The 22,031-nt window shown below is 37.5% G+C and overlaps 1 protein-coding gene across 16 annotated transcripts in view; it reads right to left on the bottom strand.

Annotated features, from left to right (window-relative positions):
- MYO3B (myosin IIIB) overlaps window positions 1–22,031 on the bottom strand; it is a 213,629-nt gene that overhangs the window by 28,396 nt on the left and 163,202 nt on the right. For 14 of the 16 annotated variants that reach the window (XR_003924029.1, XR_003924030.1, XR_003924028.1 and 11 more), the window contains 2 exons: window positions 16,301–16,364; window positions 15,279–15,417 (listed from right to left, as the gene is read on the bottom strand). Coding sequence is in view for 12 of the 16 variants with exons in the window: in XM_030018870.1 (XP_029874730.1) it covers window positions 15,279–15,417; window positions 16,301–16,364 (203 nt within the window). In the remaining 4 variants the exon portion in view is untranslated. The remainder of the gene's footprint in view (window positions 1–15,278; window positions 15,418–16,300; window positions 16,365–22,031) is intronic. The other 2 variants (XR_005932734.1, XM_030018875.1) reach the window with 1 other exon arrangement.

Here is a 22,031-nt window from a genome sequence, read left to right on the forward strand (position 1 = left end):
TCTGCGGGACCTTCTCCACTTTCTCGACTAAGCTCTGAGTACAGGCTAGCAGCCTGATAGCCTGATGTATTTCTAGCACTTTGCTTTTATTATGTTTATCTTAGGAACCTACAGGACTAAATACTGGTGTTTATTCAAATATCATCTAAGAGAAAAGATTAAATTTAATCACATGAGGCCATGTCTGGCAGGGTTCATACCAAATGAAAACCTGAGCCTGAGCTCTTTAACCCTATGGTACAATGGTTGTGTCTAGACCATGACTTCCCTGGGTGCACGCCAAGCAGAAGGTCCAGAGCTTTCTTCCTGAGAAGGCAATGAAAGTTTCATAAGTAAAAGAAGCAGAAATTTGGCCCTTGCTCTGAACAATGGTTTAGTTTAAGGCCTAGTCTACACCAGCAATAGCTATCAATGTATTTATTTCTTACCATCATCTGGGCTGATAAAAGTCCTCAGCTAGAAATACTGCTATTTTTTTTGACCAGAACAATTCATTCCATCTGGCAAACTGCTTTAAGAACTGCTTTACTGTGATGAGATGCCTCTCCAGTAAGGAGGTTTGCTGGCATACATCTGCAGTACAGTTACATTTTCAAAGTCTTCTAACTGCAGATACAGCTAACCGGCCAGTTCTGTGCATGGTAGTTTCTCCAATGAGGAGACTGCTAACTCTGTTGATTTAAAGCAGGCTTTTTTTCAGATGCCCTCCTGCATAAGACTACACTAAAAATACAACATTTGTTTCACAAAAATCTGCAGGCTGTAGTCATACACATACACCAAAAATAAGGCACATCAGTGTCCTTAAACTTCCAGGAATCTGATAAGCACCACAAATATTATTCTGAAATTCCTATGCAACTAAATTAAAATGTTTTCTCATAGTTATTTGCAAAGGCAGCATCAGTAGGGTATTACTTATCTAAACAGCAATTGTACATCCACAGTTGTGTTTAGAATAACTCGGTGGCAGAATGTCTCAGAAGTAATTCAAATTTCCCCTTTAAGTATCTTAATGACACTGTAGGGGACAATGCAGCACTTAGTTATTGCAGTTTAAATGCTTTATGTACTTACATCACAATTATTGCTCACTACTGTTTCACAACACAGGTATTATATATTATCTTTGTCTTAAATGTGAAACATCAAACAGGAAAGTCTGTTCATGGCCATGCAGTTGCCTACACTGTTCAACCCAATTTACTTTTCGAGTTGTACTACAAACTTCTAATTCTACGCAGTCACTTAGAATCCACATTTCTATCTTTTTTTCACATTGAATGGTCTTATTTAGGCAATGATTGTTATGGACTTTAAACAAGATCTGTGGATAACCACTGCTACACACTGAAGTATTGGGCCCTTCATCATCAACCTCTGCCTCTGACTGCTGCATTTGTTATATGCAGAAGGAGATGTTGCATAGAAGCCTGTGAAACTCTTGTTAATAAATCAAGGATCTCTTGGCTACTGAACTCACAGCTCTGTTCTCTAGTTAGTTCACAAGTATTTCATATCAAAGGGATGCAAATGTGAAGGTTTAGAAATAAAGGAGTAGCTTTCAAATTTGAGGCTAAATAAAAAGCCTGACAAGCAATACCATTAATAATCTGTATCATGTTTACTCAGTCTCTCTTCCTGAAACTGAAGCGCAACACTCCACAGTGGCACTCAACTTCACTTTCACCTCTGTTCCAGGTAGGAGACTTACTTTGTTAATGATATAGCACCTGCAGAAACTGCATCAGAGTATTCCTTGAAAGTGACCCCATTAAAATAAATTCAAGCAGCTATTACAAGCAAAACTTTGCCTCATCTTCCATTTTTTTCATCACTAGGATGTAGAAACCTCCTGCCTCCTTCCCTGCAATTCCATGACACATAGCACATTCACATGAAAATAATCTTGGACTACCCCACTGGAAACAGCTTCGTAAGCACCTTTGCAAGTGCCAGCTGAACTCTGTAGGCTTTGTGTGATGGTGGAGTCATGCTGAACAGCTGTGTGGGCTATAACTTATTCCAGACTCTTGTGGCTGGTCAGTTCTCCCAGTAGACAAGTGCTGAAGCCAACCACTTCCTCATCTCCTCCATGGCGTTAATATAGCCGCACTGAAGCAGATAGAGGGTATAGTGATAGAATATAAGACTACTTTCATGGGCCATATAAGAGAAAGGACAGTTCTCAAAAGCTCTCACCCTCCTGACCCAGCAACACAGGCTGCATATTGACATGAGAATAAGGCACAATCAGGATATCATATTAACAAAGTCTATTGTTTTCAAACAGCTGAACTGTTTTAGATTAGTGATGACTTCTCCTGTGTCCTAGTAAAAAGGGGGCCTTGTTTCAGTTCTAGATCACTTCTGGCAAGTCAGCTGGGAACATGCAGAACACAATGTACACCAGATTCCAGCACACTGCTGCCTTCCTGCTCTGAGCTTTGTCATCAGCTTACATGAAAATAGGCATAGGCCCATCCCACCAAAACTTGTTTTGCTCAGTTTGTTTTTGTTTTGAAAGGTCCTTCAGGGGAAAGAATCTGGTCAAAAATCCAGCCACAATTCAAATTGTTTATATAAAACACACTTGGGGCTCCAATCTGTGGGAGCAATATTTTTAAGTGTTTGTGTTTTTTGTTTCTGATTTGTTGTTCTTACTCAATGTTCTGATGTTGGTATGAATAAAGCCAGAGAAAACCCCAAGCATTAGTTTAACAAATGTAATCCAGATACAATGGGCTAGATTTACAGACCAGCCATGCTTATTTATGGTATAGCATGAGGATGCATGATGAAGTTGAGCATAATAGGTCCAACTTACAGTTGCCCTGAGGCCTCTTCAGAGAACACCCCTAGCACAGAAGGCCTGTTTGCTGCATGCAGAGCCAGCTCTGGGTCTTTGTTCCTACTTGTCCCAGGACAGGAATCATTTTAAGGCAGGGCAGCACAAACCTGAACAAAAGCCACTAGGATAAAAGGCTGCAGTCAGGGACATCTTCCCCTGCTACACCTTTTCAGAGGTTACAAGAAGCATTGGCCCTGCACCAACTCAGTGCCTGCAACCTTCCAGTTAGCTTGCAAAGGAAATGGTGGACACAATCTCTTTTACAGTGAGACTCAGCTCTCCTACAGATCATATGTAGCAGTGATAATTTTCAGAACTCAGCTACCTCTGGAGCATCAAACTTAGTAGCCAGGTTTCCAAGGCAAAATTTGAAACACTTACCAGGAAATGATGGTCATTTAGGGAGTTACTGACTGCTTTGGAAACTGTAGTTCTATTTTTCCACCCAAAAATGACTTTTGGAAACTCTTAATAAGCTGACCTAAAGTTCTACTGAAAATGCATCCTCTAATGTTTGCTTATTACTTTGCTGGTAGTAATGTTCCTCCAGACAACCCAAATTTATGTGTCTTTACCTTTCAGTAAAAATTCAGTATTTCCATGCTAGAGAACTCCTCCAAGCTTTCTTTGGCTCAGTTTTATCCTTCTCATCACTCCTTTAAGCATGTTTGCTGTTCTGAGTTTGGCTTTTTCTGACTACAGTAAATGGAACTGCAAATCCAAAGGCAGCCAATGATGTTCTTATTGCTGAGAATTCTTATTTGAAGAATTTATTTGACAATATTGAGTGAATATGCATGTAATCTGCCACTTATTTTCTAACAGAGCATAAGCAAGAACACAAAAATATGGTTTCTTCCAAAGTCTTCTTGTGTTATTTCTTCATTAGCTACAGGCTCTAACCAGACACCAATCTGGGACACACTTCCTCTTTCAGCAACAAGGGATAAAAGATCTTGATAACCTGCTGATAAAGGCTGACCTTAAACATTGATGTTAAATTGTCTGCCAACTCAATGAATAAATCCCACCCTAGTTCTCAGAAGCAACTATCAATTCAGCTGAAAGCTGTTTATTTTAAAGAATCACAACCAGAAAGCAAGGCACATCTTGTTCTGCTTCAGATGACCCTGCATAGTCATAGGACTTCAAAAAGAGATAACTAGCCACCATGAGAAGCTCTAGAAGAGTGTGAACTTGACTTAGAACTCTTGCCAAAATTCCACTACATTTGGAAAGGTAGATAAGCTGCAGAAAGCCACAGGTTAATAAATTCAGGCCTGACTCTAAACACCCCTAAATTAAAAAATGTTAAGCTCTTGCTTAGGTCCAACATTGAATAATGAGATGGAGGCAAACAGAGGAATGAAAATTAACATTAGGAAATAAAACTGAAAATTTCTTCAATCATTTTCTGCAAAGACAAAAACTGCCTGAAAGCTAAGCTTGACTCACTTAAAACCAAACTGTTTAATTTATGCTCTCAATGACCCTCACATAATCCACAAAGAAAATCATGGCAGAATTTAACCCAGCATGCATTAGCAGTTTAAGAGCGATCTACTTAGATCCTGTTGGGATTACCAACGTTTTTAGAAACGTAACTTCCAAAAGGTAGAGGGCATTATAGTTGTATGGCTGCTCTGGATGGGACAGTGAAGTACAGAATGTAAGACTGTAAATGCCAGAAGTCCAGTGGGGGTAATCTCAATTTCTCCTGTCTCAGCTAACTTCTGGAATGTTGTTCTAAAGCTGAGTGAATTGCTTAACTGACAGTGCTATTTGGAGTCTTGTGTTTTACTTTCTCTCTTCTATTGATGTGACATTATGTATGGGCATACTTTGCTCTCTTTTTGTTTGTTTGTTTTGGATAGCCTCTAAAATTCATAAATAAGAAATAGAAAAGGGTCACTGAAGAAAAGGTTGTATTACACAAGGGAAAATTTCCCTTATTTCGTCTGGTCTGTTCTTTATCTTCAAAGATTTTGGACCAATTAATGCTCCACCCTTTCAGAGACACACACTTCCTAGGCATAATGAAAAACTATGTTGCAAATAATGACGTAAAATGTTGCAAACTAATGATGCATTGATATGGGCACTACTGCAAAGGAAATAGTTCAGTATTGCTTACCCTTCAAAAAGATTCTGCCTTTCAAAACAGACCATGAAGGATACCTCTCCTACAGCAATAAGTGTTGTACTCCTTTCAAATGGTCTAAAGCTAGAATTAAAGTTTTCCCTGAAAAACTTCAGCAACTAGATACAAGAAAAGCAATGCTACAGAAAGCAGTAGTACATTCCAATGCTAAGGCTACCAAGTGTTCTGTCATAATTGAAACTAAACTATTTTTTTTCATCACTTTTTTATCTCATCCTCTTCTTTCTCCTTTCTCTTTCCTGCTTCTCTGCATGGGTTTTTTTCTTTGATGGTATATTCCTTCTCCACTCCTCTCTTGGCTTGTTTTTTACTCAGTGTCACCTGTCCATGTCTCTCACCTGTTTTCCCTGTATATGAAATTCTGCATAGTTTCATGTGTCATGGACAGTGTCTTCTGCCCTACTGATATACTCCCTCTCCAAGAAAAGGTTAGGTTGGTTCTTCTTTTCCTTTTTTCCCACATGCCTCTTTTTTTCTTTTTTTGGGAAACAAGCAGTTCGAAGTAAGCCGAAGAAGTCAATTGCCCATCCTTGCAAGTCACACCACAAGCCACTGCAATTTTACAAGCAAGTTACAGAATTCAAGCTGCAAAGTGACTGATACTTACTGCTTTTGTGACTGTGCATGTTTATTTTGTGTGTGGGAAGAGAAGAGGGAGTTTTGTGAATTAACAGTGATTTTCTTCAATGTGTGTCAATAATTAGTTTGTGCTGTGTGGTACCACCATGTAGGCAATCTTTGAATTAAAAAGTTTGAGGCTGCAAGTTGCTTATGACGATGAAATGGGATAATGAAAATCCTGCTTCATTTGCAATGCCCTGAGACGTCTCTGCCTGTGGCTCTCTGTGATGACTATGTTCTTCCCAGGGAATGTTTTAAAATAAGACTACAGTTTGCAAATAAAAATATCTAATCTACTCATGTAAAATTCCATTTTTCTAAAGCAGTTAAGTTCCTTTGGATATGGAGCTGAGGAATTCACCCTTCTTGGGCCCTAAATCAATGATCAAAAGGCATGAGCCTTGATACAGCAGACAGAAAACTGATATATACTATAGACTCAATATAACAGCTGTTCTGAATACCATTGCAAGCGGCAGACCCTTATGAGGAGATTAAGAGCAGTACTACTTCCAATTTATCAGTTTCTTATGAATGAAAAATTAATTGGAAGCACATGGACAACAACAGATGAAAGAAATTTATATCACTTCGTCTCCAAGTCTGATGAGCAAAATCTGAGCGGTGAGCCCAAACTGGAATCTTATACCTGTGCCCTTTTGGAACATTAGGGGAGAGAAGATGCAGATCTGAACTTCATATATATTCACCTGTCTCTTAAAACGAATCAACAGCTCAAAGATTTTTGTTACACAAATATCCCTTTTACTGATTTTTAACTATAGCAGCTGTTTGTTCTGAATTTTTAAGACTACAACCATATATGCTGCTACTCAAATCAGCTCACAGTTTTTTTGTAGAGCTGCAGCAAACTTTTTTTTTTTTTTGCAAATAAGCCTTTTAAAACCCACATGCTTACTGTTATTCATTTGATAGTCATGCTTTTTATCGTAACTAAGAATATGCAGTAAAGAACAGCATTAAAAGAATGTAGAAAAAACAATTGCAGCACTTTGCTGGAGGGCATTTTTGGTGTTTGCAAATCCCAGTACTGCAAAAAGAGGCTGGAACAATGTAGTATTTTTTTCCTTATTCTGAATGTGACTTTTGTGTGTGTGTGCATGAGGCAAACATAAGCACACTGGTGAGAGGGAGTCCCAAGAATAGCACTACACTCACAAAGCAACAGACAAAGAACCAAAGGTGTACTTCCTAGCCTACAGAGAAAACAACTTGCTGCAGCTGAAAGTAAAGAGCTGGTATAGCTCTCCAACCCCAATACCAGGCAATCACACATATTCTCTGTATTTGATTCCTAACAAAATGTAAGAGAGTCAGTCTTCCATGGGTATTCTTGATGCTGTTCAGCTTGTTAGCTATCTCTGCATTCACCCCATTAGACTTAGCCCAGCTGCTAGGGCAGACCAACAGGGCAAGCAAGAGGCGATACTTAGTAATTATGTAGTTGTGTTTCCTGCCTTCTCAAGCTGTTCATTGCTTATGCTTCTACATAAAACAGTGATTTGCACAAAGCAGTACAAACCTTAAAGGCAAAGAACGGGTACTAAGATATTTTTAGGAAAAGAAATATCAGAATTCATAAAACTGTTCTTTCATATATGTTGTGTTATCACTCAGATACGGTTGTTGCCTGCCTGAGCACACATAGGAAAGCAGCTTCTCTTCCTTCCATTAGCAGCACTAACAATACTTCCTGTGATTCTGGTATTCTTATCTTCCCTTGGGGGAAAGGTGTTATAAGCAGGGAAGGTGGGAGTGTGGCATTATTTTTTCTGGTGGCGTTATTTTTCTGGTGTACTGCCAACGTCAGCCAACACATAAGCACAACTGGCTCCCATTAATTCTCTCCATATGCAAGGAAGATCCTCAAGAAAGATTATCCTTGCCTGGGGACAGAAATGAGCTCTGCAAGCTCGTAATTACTGCTACAAGCTAGTATTTGCTGTTGCTGTATTCAGCTTAACCATTGTAATCAACTGAGGTTATCCGTGAGAGAACTGAAATATAAAATACTTCTAGTGAGTAGAGAGAAGTAAGGATGGAAAGCCAAGGAATACAATCATTGTCATGAGCAGAGTGAATGAATAACCGATATAAGGTAATTTTTTTCCACCCAAATACTTCACAGCCAGTTCATGATTTACTGAATGGAATACCTATTTATCAAACTGTATCTATGAGTAACTTGTAGGAGCTAGATCTTCACATATGTGGTTGCAAATATTTTGTCCTAAGACACTGCTGGTTTTCATTTACATTGATCAACCATGCAAATTATATACCATGGTTTGGGTTTCTATTAAGCTGTAAATGATTTCAGGCAGTTAATCACAACCCCCTAGAATAATTACCCAAACCAGAATACAGAAAAAAATCCAAACAAATGCAAAGTATGTAATATTTGAAATCTAAATTTTTTTTCAGAAATGAATTTGTTACGGTACTTTCTGAGCTATCCCACACCTCATGTACCATTCTGTCACCATCACATTAATTATGTTACTGCTTTTACCACCGTGTTTTCTTTTCATAGTCTCTATGAAGAACTGTAAAAACATAAACAATTCAGGAAAACATACAGTGTCTTCTAGAAAGAAAGATCTGAATTCCAGCTATTACTGCTTAGCTGTGGGGAATTCAGCAGAGTGAATTCACATTTTTAAATATCAGCAAAGAACCAGAAATTATTTGGTAACATACAGCTAGCAGATGAAATCATAGCTCTATCAAAGCCAATGATTAACTGTCTTAGCCTTTTTCTTACAAAATAACCTGAAATAAAGACACTATCTAAAGTTTTCTGATAGCGGGGAAAAGTTAAAAAGCTCTGAATTGTCTCTTCCTTTGCAAAACACAAAATACAATTTGTGAAAAATATTATTATAGTTATTCTCTTAGGAGAGAACTCTGTGTGCACCCTCAAACCTCTGTACCTATTGTACTTATTCTAATGAAGTTTACTTAGATAAAATGGTGCAATTTTTTAGAAACAGAAGAGTAATAAATTAGGAACCACACTATTTGCCTGAGTAGATCAGTCATCTGAGATATGCTGCTAGTTCAGAGCACTAGTAACTGTGGCAAAATAATAAAAATAAGGCTTCTAGAGAATACTTAGAGAAATTTCAAGCAATAACAACAGAATGGTGAAGTACTGCATGATAAAAAATTACCAACAAAAAATGGCAAAAACAATGCTCAGACAAGCCTGTCTGGATAGAAAATGTCATGGATAGAAAACGAAGACAGAAAGATCAGGTGAGCTGCAGCTTGGATCAGAAAGACAGTGGTAGACATCATGTGTTAAGAGGAGAAACTTTTGGCACAGTGTTACTGTGTATATATGATTCAACTTTATTACATTTCTCGTATTTCTTACTATTATTTTTCAATATTTCAGTGAGAGAGATCTGCAATCTCTTTTTATTGCAATGCAGCCATTATGAGCTGAATTTCAACTTGTTTTATATGGAACAAGTACTGAGAACAAGCACTGTCTCTGGAGAACTTTATTGCAGTTTATCTGTGCAGTTTACTTGCATCTTATTTTATCTCTCACTTTTGATACTAATCAGTCATGGCTGCAGGTCAAATCTTTTTGCATTGGTAACAATCACAATAACCAATCCAGAAGTAAACCAGCCTATAATGAAATTCACTGCCTAGGGCTAAACATAGAGCTAACGTGTTTAACAAATCAAAGCTTGTATTTATCACTTGTCACTGTTTGTGTCTTTGTCTATTGGAGGGGAAAAAACAATTAAGAAGCTGAGCAGTAAAGAAAAACTTCAGAACAGCCCAATTTCTTTCCAGATTTGTTGGTCTGTTACTTTGGCAAATGCAGTCTGGAAATCATGCCATCACAGAGTAGTGAAAGGTTTAACAGAAAGCATCTATGGGTGAACCAGTTCAGAATACAAATGTCATCAGTACAAGCCTCAGCTGAAAACTTTACATAAGGCTGAGAGGTTCAACTGACTTCACTTACATTTGCAGTCAGATTTTCTGAATCCACACTGGAACTATATGGTGAAGAACTGAAATACTGAAACTGAGGTACTGTGTTTCTCATCCTAATGGCTAGTGAAGCCAACAGGCTCCTGCCCAGCACAAATCCACAAAGTGGAAACTCAGGCTTTCCATGGGATGGGAGGTGATGGTCCCTCCTGGGGCCTCCTGCTGGGTCCCCACCACGTGCACTGCAATGCACAGTAATAGGCTTGCACCAACAAAATCCATCTGCATAAATATGCCACCTCACAACCCTGGAAAGGTGATTATCCTTTCTTATAATGATAGAAACAATACTGATTGCTTTGAGACACAGCTTAATTTTCAGCTTATTTTCTCAAGAAACATCCTAAAAAATATCTTCTCCTTCCTATGATTTCTACTTATACATTTGTAAGGTAAAATGAATTATTTGGAAACACGATTTCTGTTTACTAAGCCCAAAGCCCAGCATTAATCCCAGGTGTGAAGGGGTCAGTAATCTAGCGATACTCTTTCAAGGAAAAAAGAAAAAGAAGCTACTTTTTCTCCTGCTCATGCCCAGTCAGATTTTGGCTCACGAGCCACGCAACACTACTGTAGGAGGATCCTTTCAATGGAAATTCATTATACAACATACCACATCAGCAACTCCTCTGCCCAAGGCTTCAACTGCAACACAGCTAATAGTAATTCCTCTGTTATAGTGTGATATGTAGTAGGAGAATACTGTGGAGATCTCATAGGCCTTGCACATAACTACAGCATGCTCAGTACAATCAGGTCATACTATGTAACACTACCTTGGCCTTTTCAGTGTTTCCTGTAATATTCAGACTGTCCCATGGTCATGCTATTTTATTTGCATTTTATTCGCAAAAGAATGACCAACTCAAACCTGACCCACTCAACCCCCCCCCCCCCCCCAAACAACCCAAATCTTCTGCCCCCAAAAACCCTAAGCCCCAGATATGTAGGGAATTTTTCATGTCAAATGTTTATAATCAAAGGACCCAATTCTGCTCACTGTTACGACTGTACTGACTACAGTCAAGTTTTTCATGATTTACGTTCCTTCAATGTAAAATTAGTCTCAGTGGGGGGCTTAAAAGTGAAACGAAACTCCTGATTAAACAACCAAAAATAATTCTAAATAGATTACAAATTCTTTCACTCAAAAGTTCTGAATGATAGGCTTCTGAAATTAATGGCATCCATGTGTCAGTATCATCCCATCTGCCAATGACAACTAGTAGCATTTCACACTACATTATGTAGCAGCAGTTTTGTTTTTCATTTAGAAAGGAAGGTTTGCTATAAGGGAATCAAACACGAAGCTGAGTTACACGGAGAGAAACAGCTGAATGCCTTGGACTGATCTCTCTCTCACTTGCAGAAAGTGAAGTGGCATCTTTGGTTACAAGGCATCCAGATCTTGTGTGAGATACTGCCTGTTCTTTACCATAATACCTATTAGTCATGCTGAGATGTTGACTTTTTGGAACCAAAGGATAAAAAGTGCCCCCATTTCCAAATTACTAATGATTATCGCTTTGCCATAGCTGTTATCTATTTTAAAACAATGTATAAACAGGAGTTAAATGAGATCAGAGTTAAAATTATGCTACGATGTTAAACTACCGTGTAGAGTAAGATGGTTCCCTATATTTAAGCACCTTTCACTTGCAAGTGCAGGATATCAAATCAAGACTGTGCTCTAGGGCTGAGACTGAGGTAGCTTAGAGTATTTTCAATAACAAAGTCTGACTTGAAGAAAACTCTACTCTGAAGCAAAGTCCAATCACCTAAGTATATTCTCTGTGGCTTGGGTGTTTTAACACAATTATGGTCCTGATAGAATTAAAATTGGATCACTTCTTTAAAACTGAAGTTAAGCCCTAACAACTAACGAAGCCTTCATTATTTAAAATTTCTTGTTTAGGGTGATGAACCTCTAAGTATCATCTGTATGATGACAACCACAAAGGAAGTTTTTGGGAATAATGTCTCCCATGCCCACCATGCCCCTTACTAAAACTTGTCCACAGTACTGTCTGGGGTGAGCAGCAGCCTTCCTCCCCATCAAACAATAACTTAACACATTTCACTATCTACTTGCCCTCCATCAGTGCAAAAAACCAGTGATTACCTTCACATGTTTCTCCAAATCCAACACAGCTACATTCACCAAATTACATTTTTATGATTGGTTTACCAGAAAGGAAGAGAAAAATGAGCAACATAAAAATAAAAATACATATTGCAAGGAGAACATTCAAAATGGGTCACTGGCTACTGGGAGACCAGCTTGAAACATGTTAGGCCCTAATTTCCACTAGTTTTGAGAATATAAAAGATTAAGGAATCTAAAATCAAGGGCGATATTGGAAATGGTCTATTGACTTTTACAAGTATAGTGCAAGCTTCAGTACCTCAGCCTCAGATTGTGGCTACAGACACTGCAGATTGCACAGTTCCAGATCTCTCAGAACCCTGGCAAATTTCTCTACCTCTCACAAAGTTTCAGCATTGCAGACAATAGTGTGAGGTGCAAGGCAGAAATTGAACATCATCAGAAGACACATACTGTTCTCCCACAAGAAAATGTCCATAGCCAGAGACTCTTCACATATTTTCTCACTTGTTCAAAATGCCTGTGTTAGCATTAAGAATTATGTAATTTTCTGGTCAATGCAGAGATACTACTAGCTTTTCTTCTACAAACATATTTCCTTTGCATCTCAGAAAATCTGTCATATTTACTTTTGAGGCAAAGTCACATTGGTCAATTCCCTATGAAGCACTCACTTCTCATTAATAATTTCAAACATTCTCACTATCTATCTCGTCTAAGGGAATACTACTACTTGGCCTCTGGAGATTATATTATTTCGATTCTTTCAGTACCACTTTATTGTGACTAGAATAATTCACTTCTGGCTTAATTGTTACTATTGACTGGACTCTCCTCTCCACCTAGGCAGTGTGTCACAGTGAGACCCTGGAGAGAATCTTTGGCTTTGCTAATAGTCTTGCCCCACCACTATGGCAGAGCCCAGGGGAACACCTGGGCAGTGTAAAGCCAGCCTCTGCGACTCTATGCAACCATAGAGCATGCACGCACTTAACTTGCGCTGCATGCAGTTTGGCCATACTACTCAGTCTTTCTATGACCCAGTGTAAAGGCTTTCGAAGTGAAAAAGAGGCTTTTATTTCTGCATTAATTACAGAGTACAGTCTTCATAGGATCTTTGTGGAAATTTCCTGATCTATTTTTCCTTTGCCAATCTACTACTGAGAATGGGCAGCCTGTGGTATTAGACAGCTGGATAACAAGATGCGATTGATTAGTCTGCTTGATTAATACAAAAAGATGTAAACTTGTATCAACCATTTTTTCCCTTTTGTGTTCTGTCCCCCCTTGACTACACTACAGCCTCATCTACCAAGGCCTCAAGACAAATAAGCAGCCTGTCCTTCCTTTTGTGCTTAAGCCTGGATACAGACTCCCTCCTTCAGCAAACATCAACACTACTTCATAACTGGGTCATAGACCAGTGCAGAAACCTGTCACATTCCCTTCCCTGTTGGCCTCTGTGTTCCAGGTCCACAGCACTACCACCAGGCTGACAGACTAGTTCTGCCTGTAATGTAACTTAAAGAGAATTCAAAATCAATCTATACCATTGCAGAGTAATGTTTCACTATGAAAAATAACAGTCTTCGCACTGTCTGGACCACCTAGTGGACAGCTTTCTTTCTGTGAATAACAGCTTATGTAGTATAGCCCTACATTATAAAACAAATGTATTTTATACATGTGTTCTTATTCCAAAAAGATATTTGCTATTTCACTTGGTTTTCACAATAGGACTAACAATATTCTCTCCTTAAAAAGTATACTTCACACAATAAGACTGAATACAGATTCAGCAGCGTGTGAAAGCATCGGAATTTCTGAATGCAAGCCTTGTTTTTAAAAGCACCCAAGGAAGTTATTATTCTTCAGCAGGTTTACTTCCTTAATAGTTACTCATTGAAGTGTGATTTATATGATCATCTATCTGAATATCTTCATGCTTAACTAGGAAATTCCTTACTTCTCTGTATTTGCATGCTTATGCATTTACACATACATGTTTCTTAAATAGTTGAAATTAATGTTGCATTTATCTCTTCTTCAAATTCTATTCTTGTATCACTTCACATTTTTGAAGTCTCTCTAAATTACTGGGTAATGACTCTGCATCACATGCTTGCTAAGGGTGTAATTCTGCCAGTTTTACTTTCTCTAATTGTTTTACCTCAGACACAATGTCTTTGATTTCAAGGAGACTAGTTGCAGGGTAACATACAATATCCAGTAAGAGTAAGGATGACAGGTTCGGGCCCTGACTGCTTTGCTCAAGAGGATTTGCCGCAATGAAGATATTTCTGTTTGACAGGTTTATTGTTTAACATGTAATAATTTAAGATAGAAATGCACACATCCCCTGCAGTCCCACACTATGGATTCAAAACCCATATGGACAGAAATGCATGAAGAGAGAATAATGGATTTCTCAACCTGCTGTGTTTACATACTATTCTGTTTTTTAGCATGGAAAGCACATTATGCCTTAATAGAAGACTAAAACCACGGAATTTGCATTATTTCCTGTAACAGAAGGATCTCCATATAAATACCTATCTTCTTACCTTTTCACTGTAAATTATTTAACTGAACTCTGTAAAGTTTAAACACATAAATTGCAGTATTAGGGCTCAAGTATTCAGATAAATATTTGTAGACTTACAAGATGAAAGGTGTCCCATTAAATATATAAACAGAAATGTTAATGTATGGCACTAAATTACAAACAACTAATTTTCAGTAATAACCTGGAAATTAATGTATTATCATTTATATTTTGGCACTAGTTACAGATATCGCATTATCAACCTACTTAATCTTAAACTGCGGAAGGTATTCTATGAACCGGTATTAAAGTTTGTATTCACGGATTTGCAAGGACACAATGACTACAATAAAAGAGAAAAGTATTCTGATAGGTAATAATTTTCTGGAATATTCAAAGATAAACCAGTTAAAACTCAACAAACGTCATAATGTTTTACCTCAAGATTTTAAACTCTTACTGACCATGGCAAAAATAATGTATCAGCAAATAAAACACAAAAACACATTGCATAGATTGTAGAATTATTGCAGACTTTCCTGTGTTGCTGACAATCTTCGTGTGTGTGAACAAACAAGTTGTCTTTCATTCTGCCAAACATGAGAGATTTCATTACTGTCTTCTACTTTTGAGGCTGGAAGGCAAAGGAAAGCTGAAGCTCTTGAAAGTCAATTTGATTTCATTAAAAGGGTATTTCAAGATTATTAACCACATTTTTAGTAGAAACTCTATTTTAAAAATCTTTATACTTCTGCCTCTGTAATTCAGGTATTTAAGGGCTTTTTTTATATTTCCAGGTTGAAAATGTGTAGAAGAAAGTTAGTTCCTTTATGTTTCTTGCTTTCCAAGGGATTGTTAAAAGACCTCATCAATATATAAAGCAAGTTACGTGCTGACAACATGTAGCTTATAAATAGTAAACAAAAGATCTCTGTTACTTTACTGTATTTCTTACCTCCTTTTTTATGGGATCTCAAGGGACTTGACAACTGATGGTTTGTAAATGACTGGGATTGGCTAATCGATTGTGAATCATTCATTTCGAACGACTGTTTTCGAATAAATGGAGAAGCAGAAATCTCATCCAAATCCTTCTGGAATAAAGAATGCTGGTTTTGGCACATAAGAAATGTATTGATTCCACTCTGCCATGATAACTTATAGTTGTGATCTCACAGAGAGCAACTTCTTATTTTCTATGACTCTGTGAAACATCTAATGCTAGATTTAAGTTACACAAGATTCTTGTGGCTTTCAGCAACACCGACTTAGCACCCATGTCACAAACATTTGTTTACTTTTTCCATTTAACTTATTTATCCCCTTTCCTCATGCAGTTAAATCATAGCATGCACTGTATGCTGATTTCCTCTCATAGTTAATTTGTATCTTTAGAAAAAAGCTATAGGAAGGTATTAATCTGCTTAACATTTCTAAGTACATCATCCAAGGGATTTTGTTTTTTTAATCTTACATATGCTCAGCAGAGTTACTGGCAAAAACTGTACATTTTCTCCATTTCATCCTTTCAACATCAAATGGTAAGCAGCAAAAATTGGATCAGACTTCAAAGACTATGCTGTGCTCCAAGTCACAGAGCGACTCCTCCATTTCACATATTGAATTCAAGCAGGATATCAAAGTGCTACCAAAGAACCTCAGGTCCTTACTAAAAAAGAGTCTCTAACATCTGTAGAAAGTGAAGTGCACAGACAAATCACCTCAGGGAGCAGCTAGCATTTATTCTCAGCAGCAAATTTCCAGCCTTTTGATTCTCTTATTCACTGTACCTCCCTGTCTTTCTACAGAACTAAAGTTCTTAGCAAGCAGGCTTTTGTCTCAAAGACTTCAAAACATCACTAACGGTTTCATGTTCAGATGGCTATGCCAAGCAGCCATGAACACATTGCAGAACTGTGGACTCAGGAATTTGAAGTTATAATGAGATGTTATTTTAGAATATAAACTTAGTAGTACCTTTTTTGTTTGTTTGTCAAGAAAATCAGGCACCACAGGAGAAGACTGGTTACTGGTTTGCTGCCTAAAAGCAAAGAAAAATAAAATATGTAGTTTAAATATTGTAATTTCTTCATTCTTATAAAAGGTTTACTGGCATACACATTTTTTTGTTGGTTTTCCCTTTTCCCCCTCCCCCAATTTCTAAATATGCACATACAATCAATTCAGAGAAAACACAGACCAGTTCCATTTCCTCTTATAAGGAAGTGCATGTTATTAAACACAGTAGCAGGCTATGAGCAATGAATTTGTCATTAAAAATTTGTGGATACGTGCATGTGTGTAAAATGAGTTTATGAGAATTCTATGAAACTGAAGTCATGTATTAAAATTAATTTGAGAAGATTTTGCATGAAACTTTTTTTCCAGGCTGTGAAAAGCTGTTTTCACAGAATTCAAACATAGGCACTCAAAATTTGACAGACGAGGAAGAAGTGAAACACACAGCTTTGTGTTCTCCTAAAGCCATTTGTGTTAAGGACAGAACAAGGAGTAAAGAGTTCTTAGATTCTTTGTCTATATCTGTTATTATTTTACCATCACATTATGTCACCATAAAAATATTAAAGGCCAACTCCTGCTCTCATTAATGGTAATTAAAGTATCATAAAAACCTTCTGCAGGCCCTGATCCTTGTTGGCAGGCCTTTGAAGTCAATGGATCTCTTCAATAGTAAAGTCCACCCAGACAGAACTTGCTCCAGAATGTTCAGCTATGCAAAACCAAAAAAAAATGCTACCAATTTCATTTGATGGATAAAAAACTGAGGTTCATAGATATTACTTGATATGCCAATGGTCCTAAAACTGGGATTAAAAGCAAGATTTTCTGATTATCAAAACACGCCTCAGCCATTGCTTCATTACTCTCCAACCCCCTCACAAACTTTCTGAAAATACGATTAATGGCAGTTGTATTTCTACTTATAGATGAAAACATCTGAAATCTAAGTTTCAGTCATAGATTTTGGTTTAGACATATATATTATAGCTTTTTTCATAAATGGGGAAAAGCTTTACAAGGTACTAAGTAGCTCTTTCAGTTTTACACAGTTATTACAACTGAATACATTTCAGCCCTTTCAGTTACAGTGGGAAGGGGGAATATAAAGAACAAAAATTGCTTTACTGATTAAAAAATACAACATATGTTACCTCAAATTTCATCTGCTGTCAATACTTATGTTTCAATAAGCTACACTAGTTATAAGTTACTCATGTAACAATAGAACAACATTGGAATTTAAAAAATATGCCTGGCCACGTGTGCATTTTACCTTTCAAAATGCAACTTCAAAATGTACCCTTTAAAAATACTTCAGATTAAAATAACATACTGAAGGACTTGAAATATTTTAGACTATTATGTATAGAATTTGATAACTGTATATCACCATGCATATGTATTAGATAATACATTTATTCTGTGACATCCACTGAGGCTACTGAAGTATTTCAAGCCTTATTTGCAAAAGGGTTTAGGCTCTTAGATTAATTAAGTTTGTCTGAATGTGTTTCCCCAGCTCAAGAGCATTGACTTGAATTGTTTCAAACTAGTCACAACAATGATGGCATCACGGTTGTCAATAAGCTACCTCAGGGTGTGGAAACAAAATGAAGAATTCATGAACATGGTAAACATTCAACTTTTCTGTAATGCTGCGATTTCGTGAATGAAGTTTGGATTTGCTTGTCAGGTTTGGGGAATTTAAATTCCCCTTTATTCTTTAACACTAAGAAAGAGAAGGAAAACATTCTGCCTAAACTGTAATTTGAATTTAAACTGGTGTTTTCCTTGGAAGAAATGGAGGGATCCATTTTAAAAATGCATTCTCATTTTGTACTGGCACGCTTTTTTGTACAGGAAAGTACAAAGTACGTCTAGGATTGTATGTGACATTGCATTTGTGCATGTACCATCTTATCTGTAAAGTTCTTTATTACTATTTATCTTGTATATATATTATTTATATAACCATTTAATAGGATTAGTTAGGTAACTTGCCACTTTTCCCCAAAATTACTCAAGCATTTGTTGACATGATTCATCCCCCCAATCCCCAATACTGCAGAAAATAAACCCAGTATGAACTAAAAATCATGAATAATCCTCCAATATCACTGTGGTGGTTGTCAAAATAAAAATCTGCTGTTGGATCATTATGTTGCAAATGGCCTACAATGCCAAAATGGACTGAATCATCATCTAAATTTAAATATTCAGATTTTGGGGTGGTTTGGATCTGGATCTAAACCTGCAGCTTGAACTAATCTCTACCTTCTATTAAAAAAAACGATCTAGAATTTAGTAAGGCTTTGCCAGCACCGTAACTTTGCCAGGGCTAGAACATTGTCCAAGTATTTAAAGCATGAAGGTAAAGTTCAGCAACTTGCGTTCTGTACAGCTTAAACTAGCAAAAATCAGCCTCTGGAATTCTGAAGCCCTTAGACCCCGACTCTCTGTGAGGATCCCAGTGATGCTGTGTTTCTGACTAGAACAATCCTAAGTTGGGTTGTACTTGGCGCAAGATACCCCATCCTTCCACAGGATGTACTGTTGCTGATATAAGTATGTACTTCATGATTACTAGCTTTTACTCACAAGCTTTTCGTTGTTTTTTCTCCTCCTGTCCTGTTGAGAAGGGGGAGTGACAGAGCAGCTTGGTGGGCACCTGGTGGGCAACCAAGGTCAACCCACCACCATGTCAAACTGGCAAGGAACACTTTTGAAAACATGGCATCAACTGTAGATGCTGAGCACCTTGAAATCAGCCTCTGAGCTATTCCGAAAATTTGGCTAGTATGCAATATGAAAAATGCAATAGAAACAGGAAGGCATCTCAGCAGTAGTTAGGTTAGTAGTTAGTTATATGAGCCAATCAGTGATGATAGCTAACATTTTCAAATGTGGCATCTGAGGCTGATTTTGAGGTGCAGGGTATTTTCAGGTATCTTTGAAGAAACTGCTTTTCCTAAGGTTTCAAAAAATTTTTGTTTTCCACATTTGCAGGAAAGCAGTATTTGGGTCAGAGAGATGAGATCCAGTCAGCACACTTACCTGGGAAGGATGCAAGAGATCCAGGTTCATGTGCCTGGTTTCAATCAGGCAATACAACAATTTGCTGCTGAATGTTCAGCTACTGAGCTATAATACGCCTCAGTCTTCACATATGGACTGTCTATAAATCACTCAATTAGCAAGAAACATTGACAAAAAAAGAAACATCGATTCTTAGGGTCTGTCTACACATCTGTATAGTGTATAGCCACACTATCCTTAGCATTGAAAGCAGTCAAACCATAGCAGCATAAAACTAGTAGCACAGACTAATTTATGCCGGAGGAAAATAGCTAGTTTTGGAGTTATTCTGGCCATTATGAGTTAATTCATGGAATTTGGACTTTCATCATTTAAATGCTTTTGAAAATGTTAGAAACACTCCTAGATATTTTACTAGAAAGGATACAGCTCATTTTGCAGAAAGAATGTATTCCTGAACAGAATAAATTTAATTCTTCCAGCATGGGTAGATGAAAAATTCCAAAGGGATGGAAAAGAGGGAAAAAAAAGAAGATGACACTGAAAAATTGTGCCCAAATTTCCATTTACACCTTATAAATCATGAGTAACTATTTGAACTTATGAACTGTAATTAGAAGCTCACATGACAGCAGAATCAGACCCAATGGGTTCCACTGCATGCCACAGGAATTGCAGACCTCCTATTTCCATCACAAGCAATAAGCTTAATGTTTAATATGATTACAGATAGGAAAGTGAAGCAATTAAAGGAGAGCAGAATGTCTTTATACCAGCTTTTACTGTGGAAAGAAATGAAAATTTGTATTCAAAAGACGGTTTATACAAGAAATCGCAGTGTGGTCTTGACAGAAACTGAAATTATCCAAGGAGGAAATTATGGAGCAATGTAAGAAAGGTGTAAGCAGTAAATCACCAGGACCTGATGGCATTGATCTGAAGGTCCTGAAGAAAAAAAAAAAAGGTTTAAAATGTGGAGATGTGACCCTTTCAAGCAGCTATTCATGAACAGTAGAAGCACACTAACGTAGTGATTTTTTTTTCTTTTCCTTTTAATCAAAAGAATCCAAAGAAGGTTTTGTTATTGACTGAGTGAACCTCACTTTAGTGAGAGTCAAGCTGCAGATCAAGTCAAAGAAAGCATAGCAGAAGACAGAAGAGTTTTTATATGGAACAGTTTACTTCACATTAAGCCAGTTTCTGAACTGATCTGTGCTCATGTGACTCAAAATCATGTTTATTCTCCACCCTCAGTGATACACAGGATATTTTGTGGTAATCCACCATGTAGGTGAATCCACATTGCATACTATTTCAGTGGGCCTCCAGTTGTTGCAGAACATTCAGAAATGAACATTGTTCATTTTTGAGGCACAGCAACAACACTGTTGCAAGTAAAGCCGACCCAAGGAGAATTCTTCTGGAACAATTTTTATACTTACTCCCTACACTGATGCAGCAATGACTGCTGGCACTAAGATGCTATAAAAGTGGCTGACTTGCAACGCCAAACCCACTGGCACAGAGATGTCACATTTCAAGAAGTCACTCTGTATTTAGAGATCATAAAAAGAACCTTGGCAAATCACTTAAGCCATCCCCATTTTCAGAGAAAAACCACCTACACCTACCCATTTTTTTTTGTCAGAGGTTTGTCTAAGCTGATTTTTGAAATCTACAGTGATGGAGATGTCAAAACTTCCCAAGGTAACCTACACAGGGCTTAACTCAGTATGCCATCAGTGAGTTTTTCTTGATATCTAACTTAACTCTCCAGCACTGCAATGCAAGCCCATTATTTCTTGCCTGATTCTCAATGGAGAACAGTTTGTTCCTTTCCTCTTCACATCAGCCTTTCGTGACTGGAGAAACGATATCACATGTACTCTCAGTTTTCCATCTCTCTTAGAGATGTCCTCTTATCATGGTTTATAGGCATGTGATCATTTTTGTTGCTGAGGGACTTGCTCATTTTCTTGAAGTGCAGTGTCTAATATACTACATAACTGAGGTCTTGACAGTGATGAGAAAATATTATGATGCACATGTGAGGTAGTATGTATCCTCATTGCTACTATCCAACGTAAACTTTGGAGCAGGGTGCCATTACTGACCGACATTCATTTTGTGGTTCATTACAGTCCATGTACCTCTGTTCCTAATTCTAATTCTGCCCTCTTAAACCCCTGTAACCATCACTCACTCAGTACTGATACAAATTTAGCAATCAGATTCTGCTTCATCAGTCAAGCCATTAATGAGTAGAAATAGACCCATTTCTGGAACTTGACTTTCAGATGCATACTTTCAGTAGAACAGAGAAACACTGGTAATTATTCTTTGTCTATAACTTTCCAAACACTTAAACTGGTATGCCTGTGTACTTTTGTTCAGGCTTTATTATCCAATCTTGATTACCTACGTCTCCTGTGAATGTCAAGAGTTTTACTAAAATGAATAGTTTCTGAGAACCTATGCTGACCAAAGCGTGAACATGATACCAACTAGCTAAAAGGGGAAAGATGTAAGGAGAAAAATCGCAATGAATTCAACTCAAGAGTGTAAACTGCTGTTGATGTCAGTAATCTTCTAACATGCATCCTTAACACAGAGCTCCGTAAGGAAACAAAGGAGCAAGGGATACTCACTG

Source organism: Aquila chrysaetos, chromosome 6, assembly GCF_900496995.4.
Source record: "Aquila chrysaetos chrysaetos chromosome 6, bAquChr1.4, whole genome shotgun sequence".
NCBI lineage: Eukaryota > Metazoa > Chordata > Aves > Accipitriformes > Accipitridae > Aquila > Aquila chrysaetos.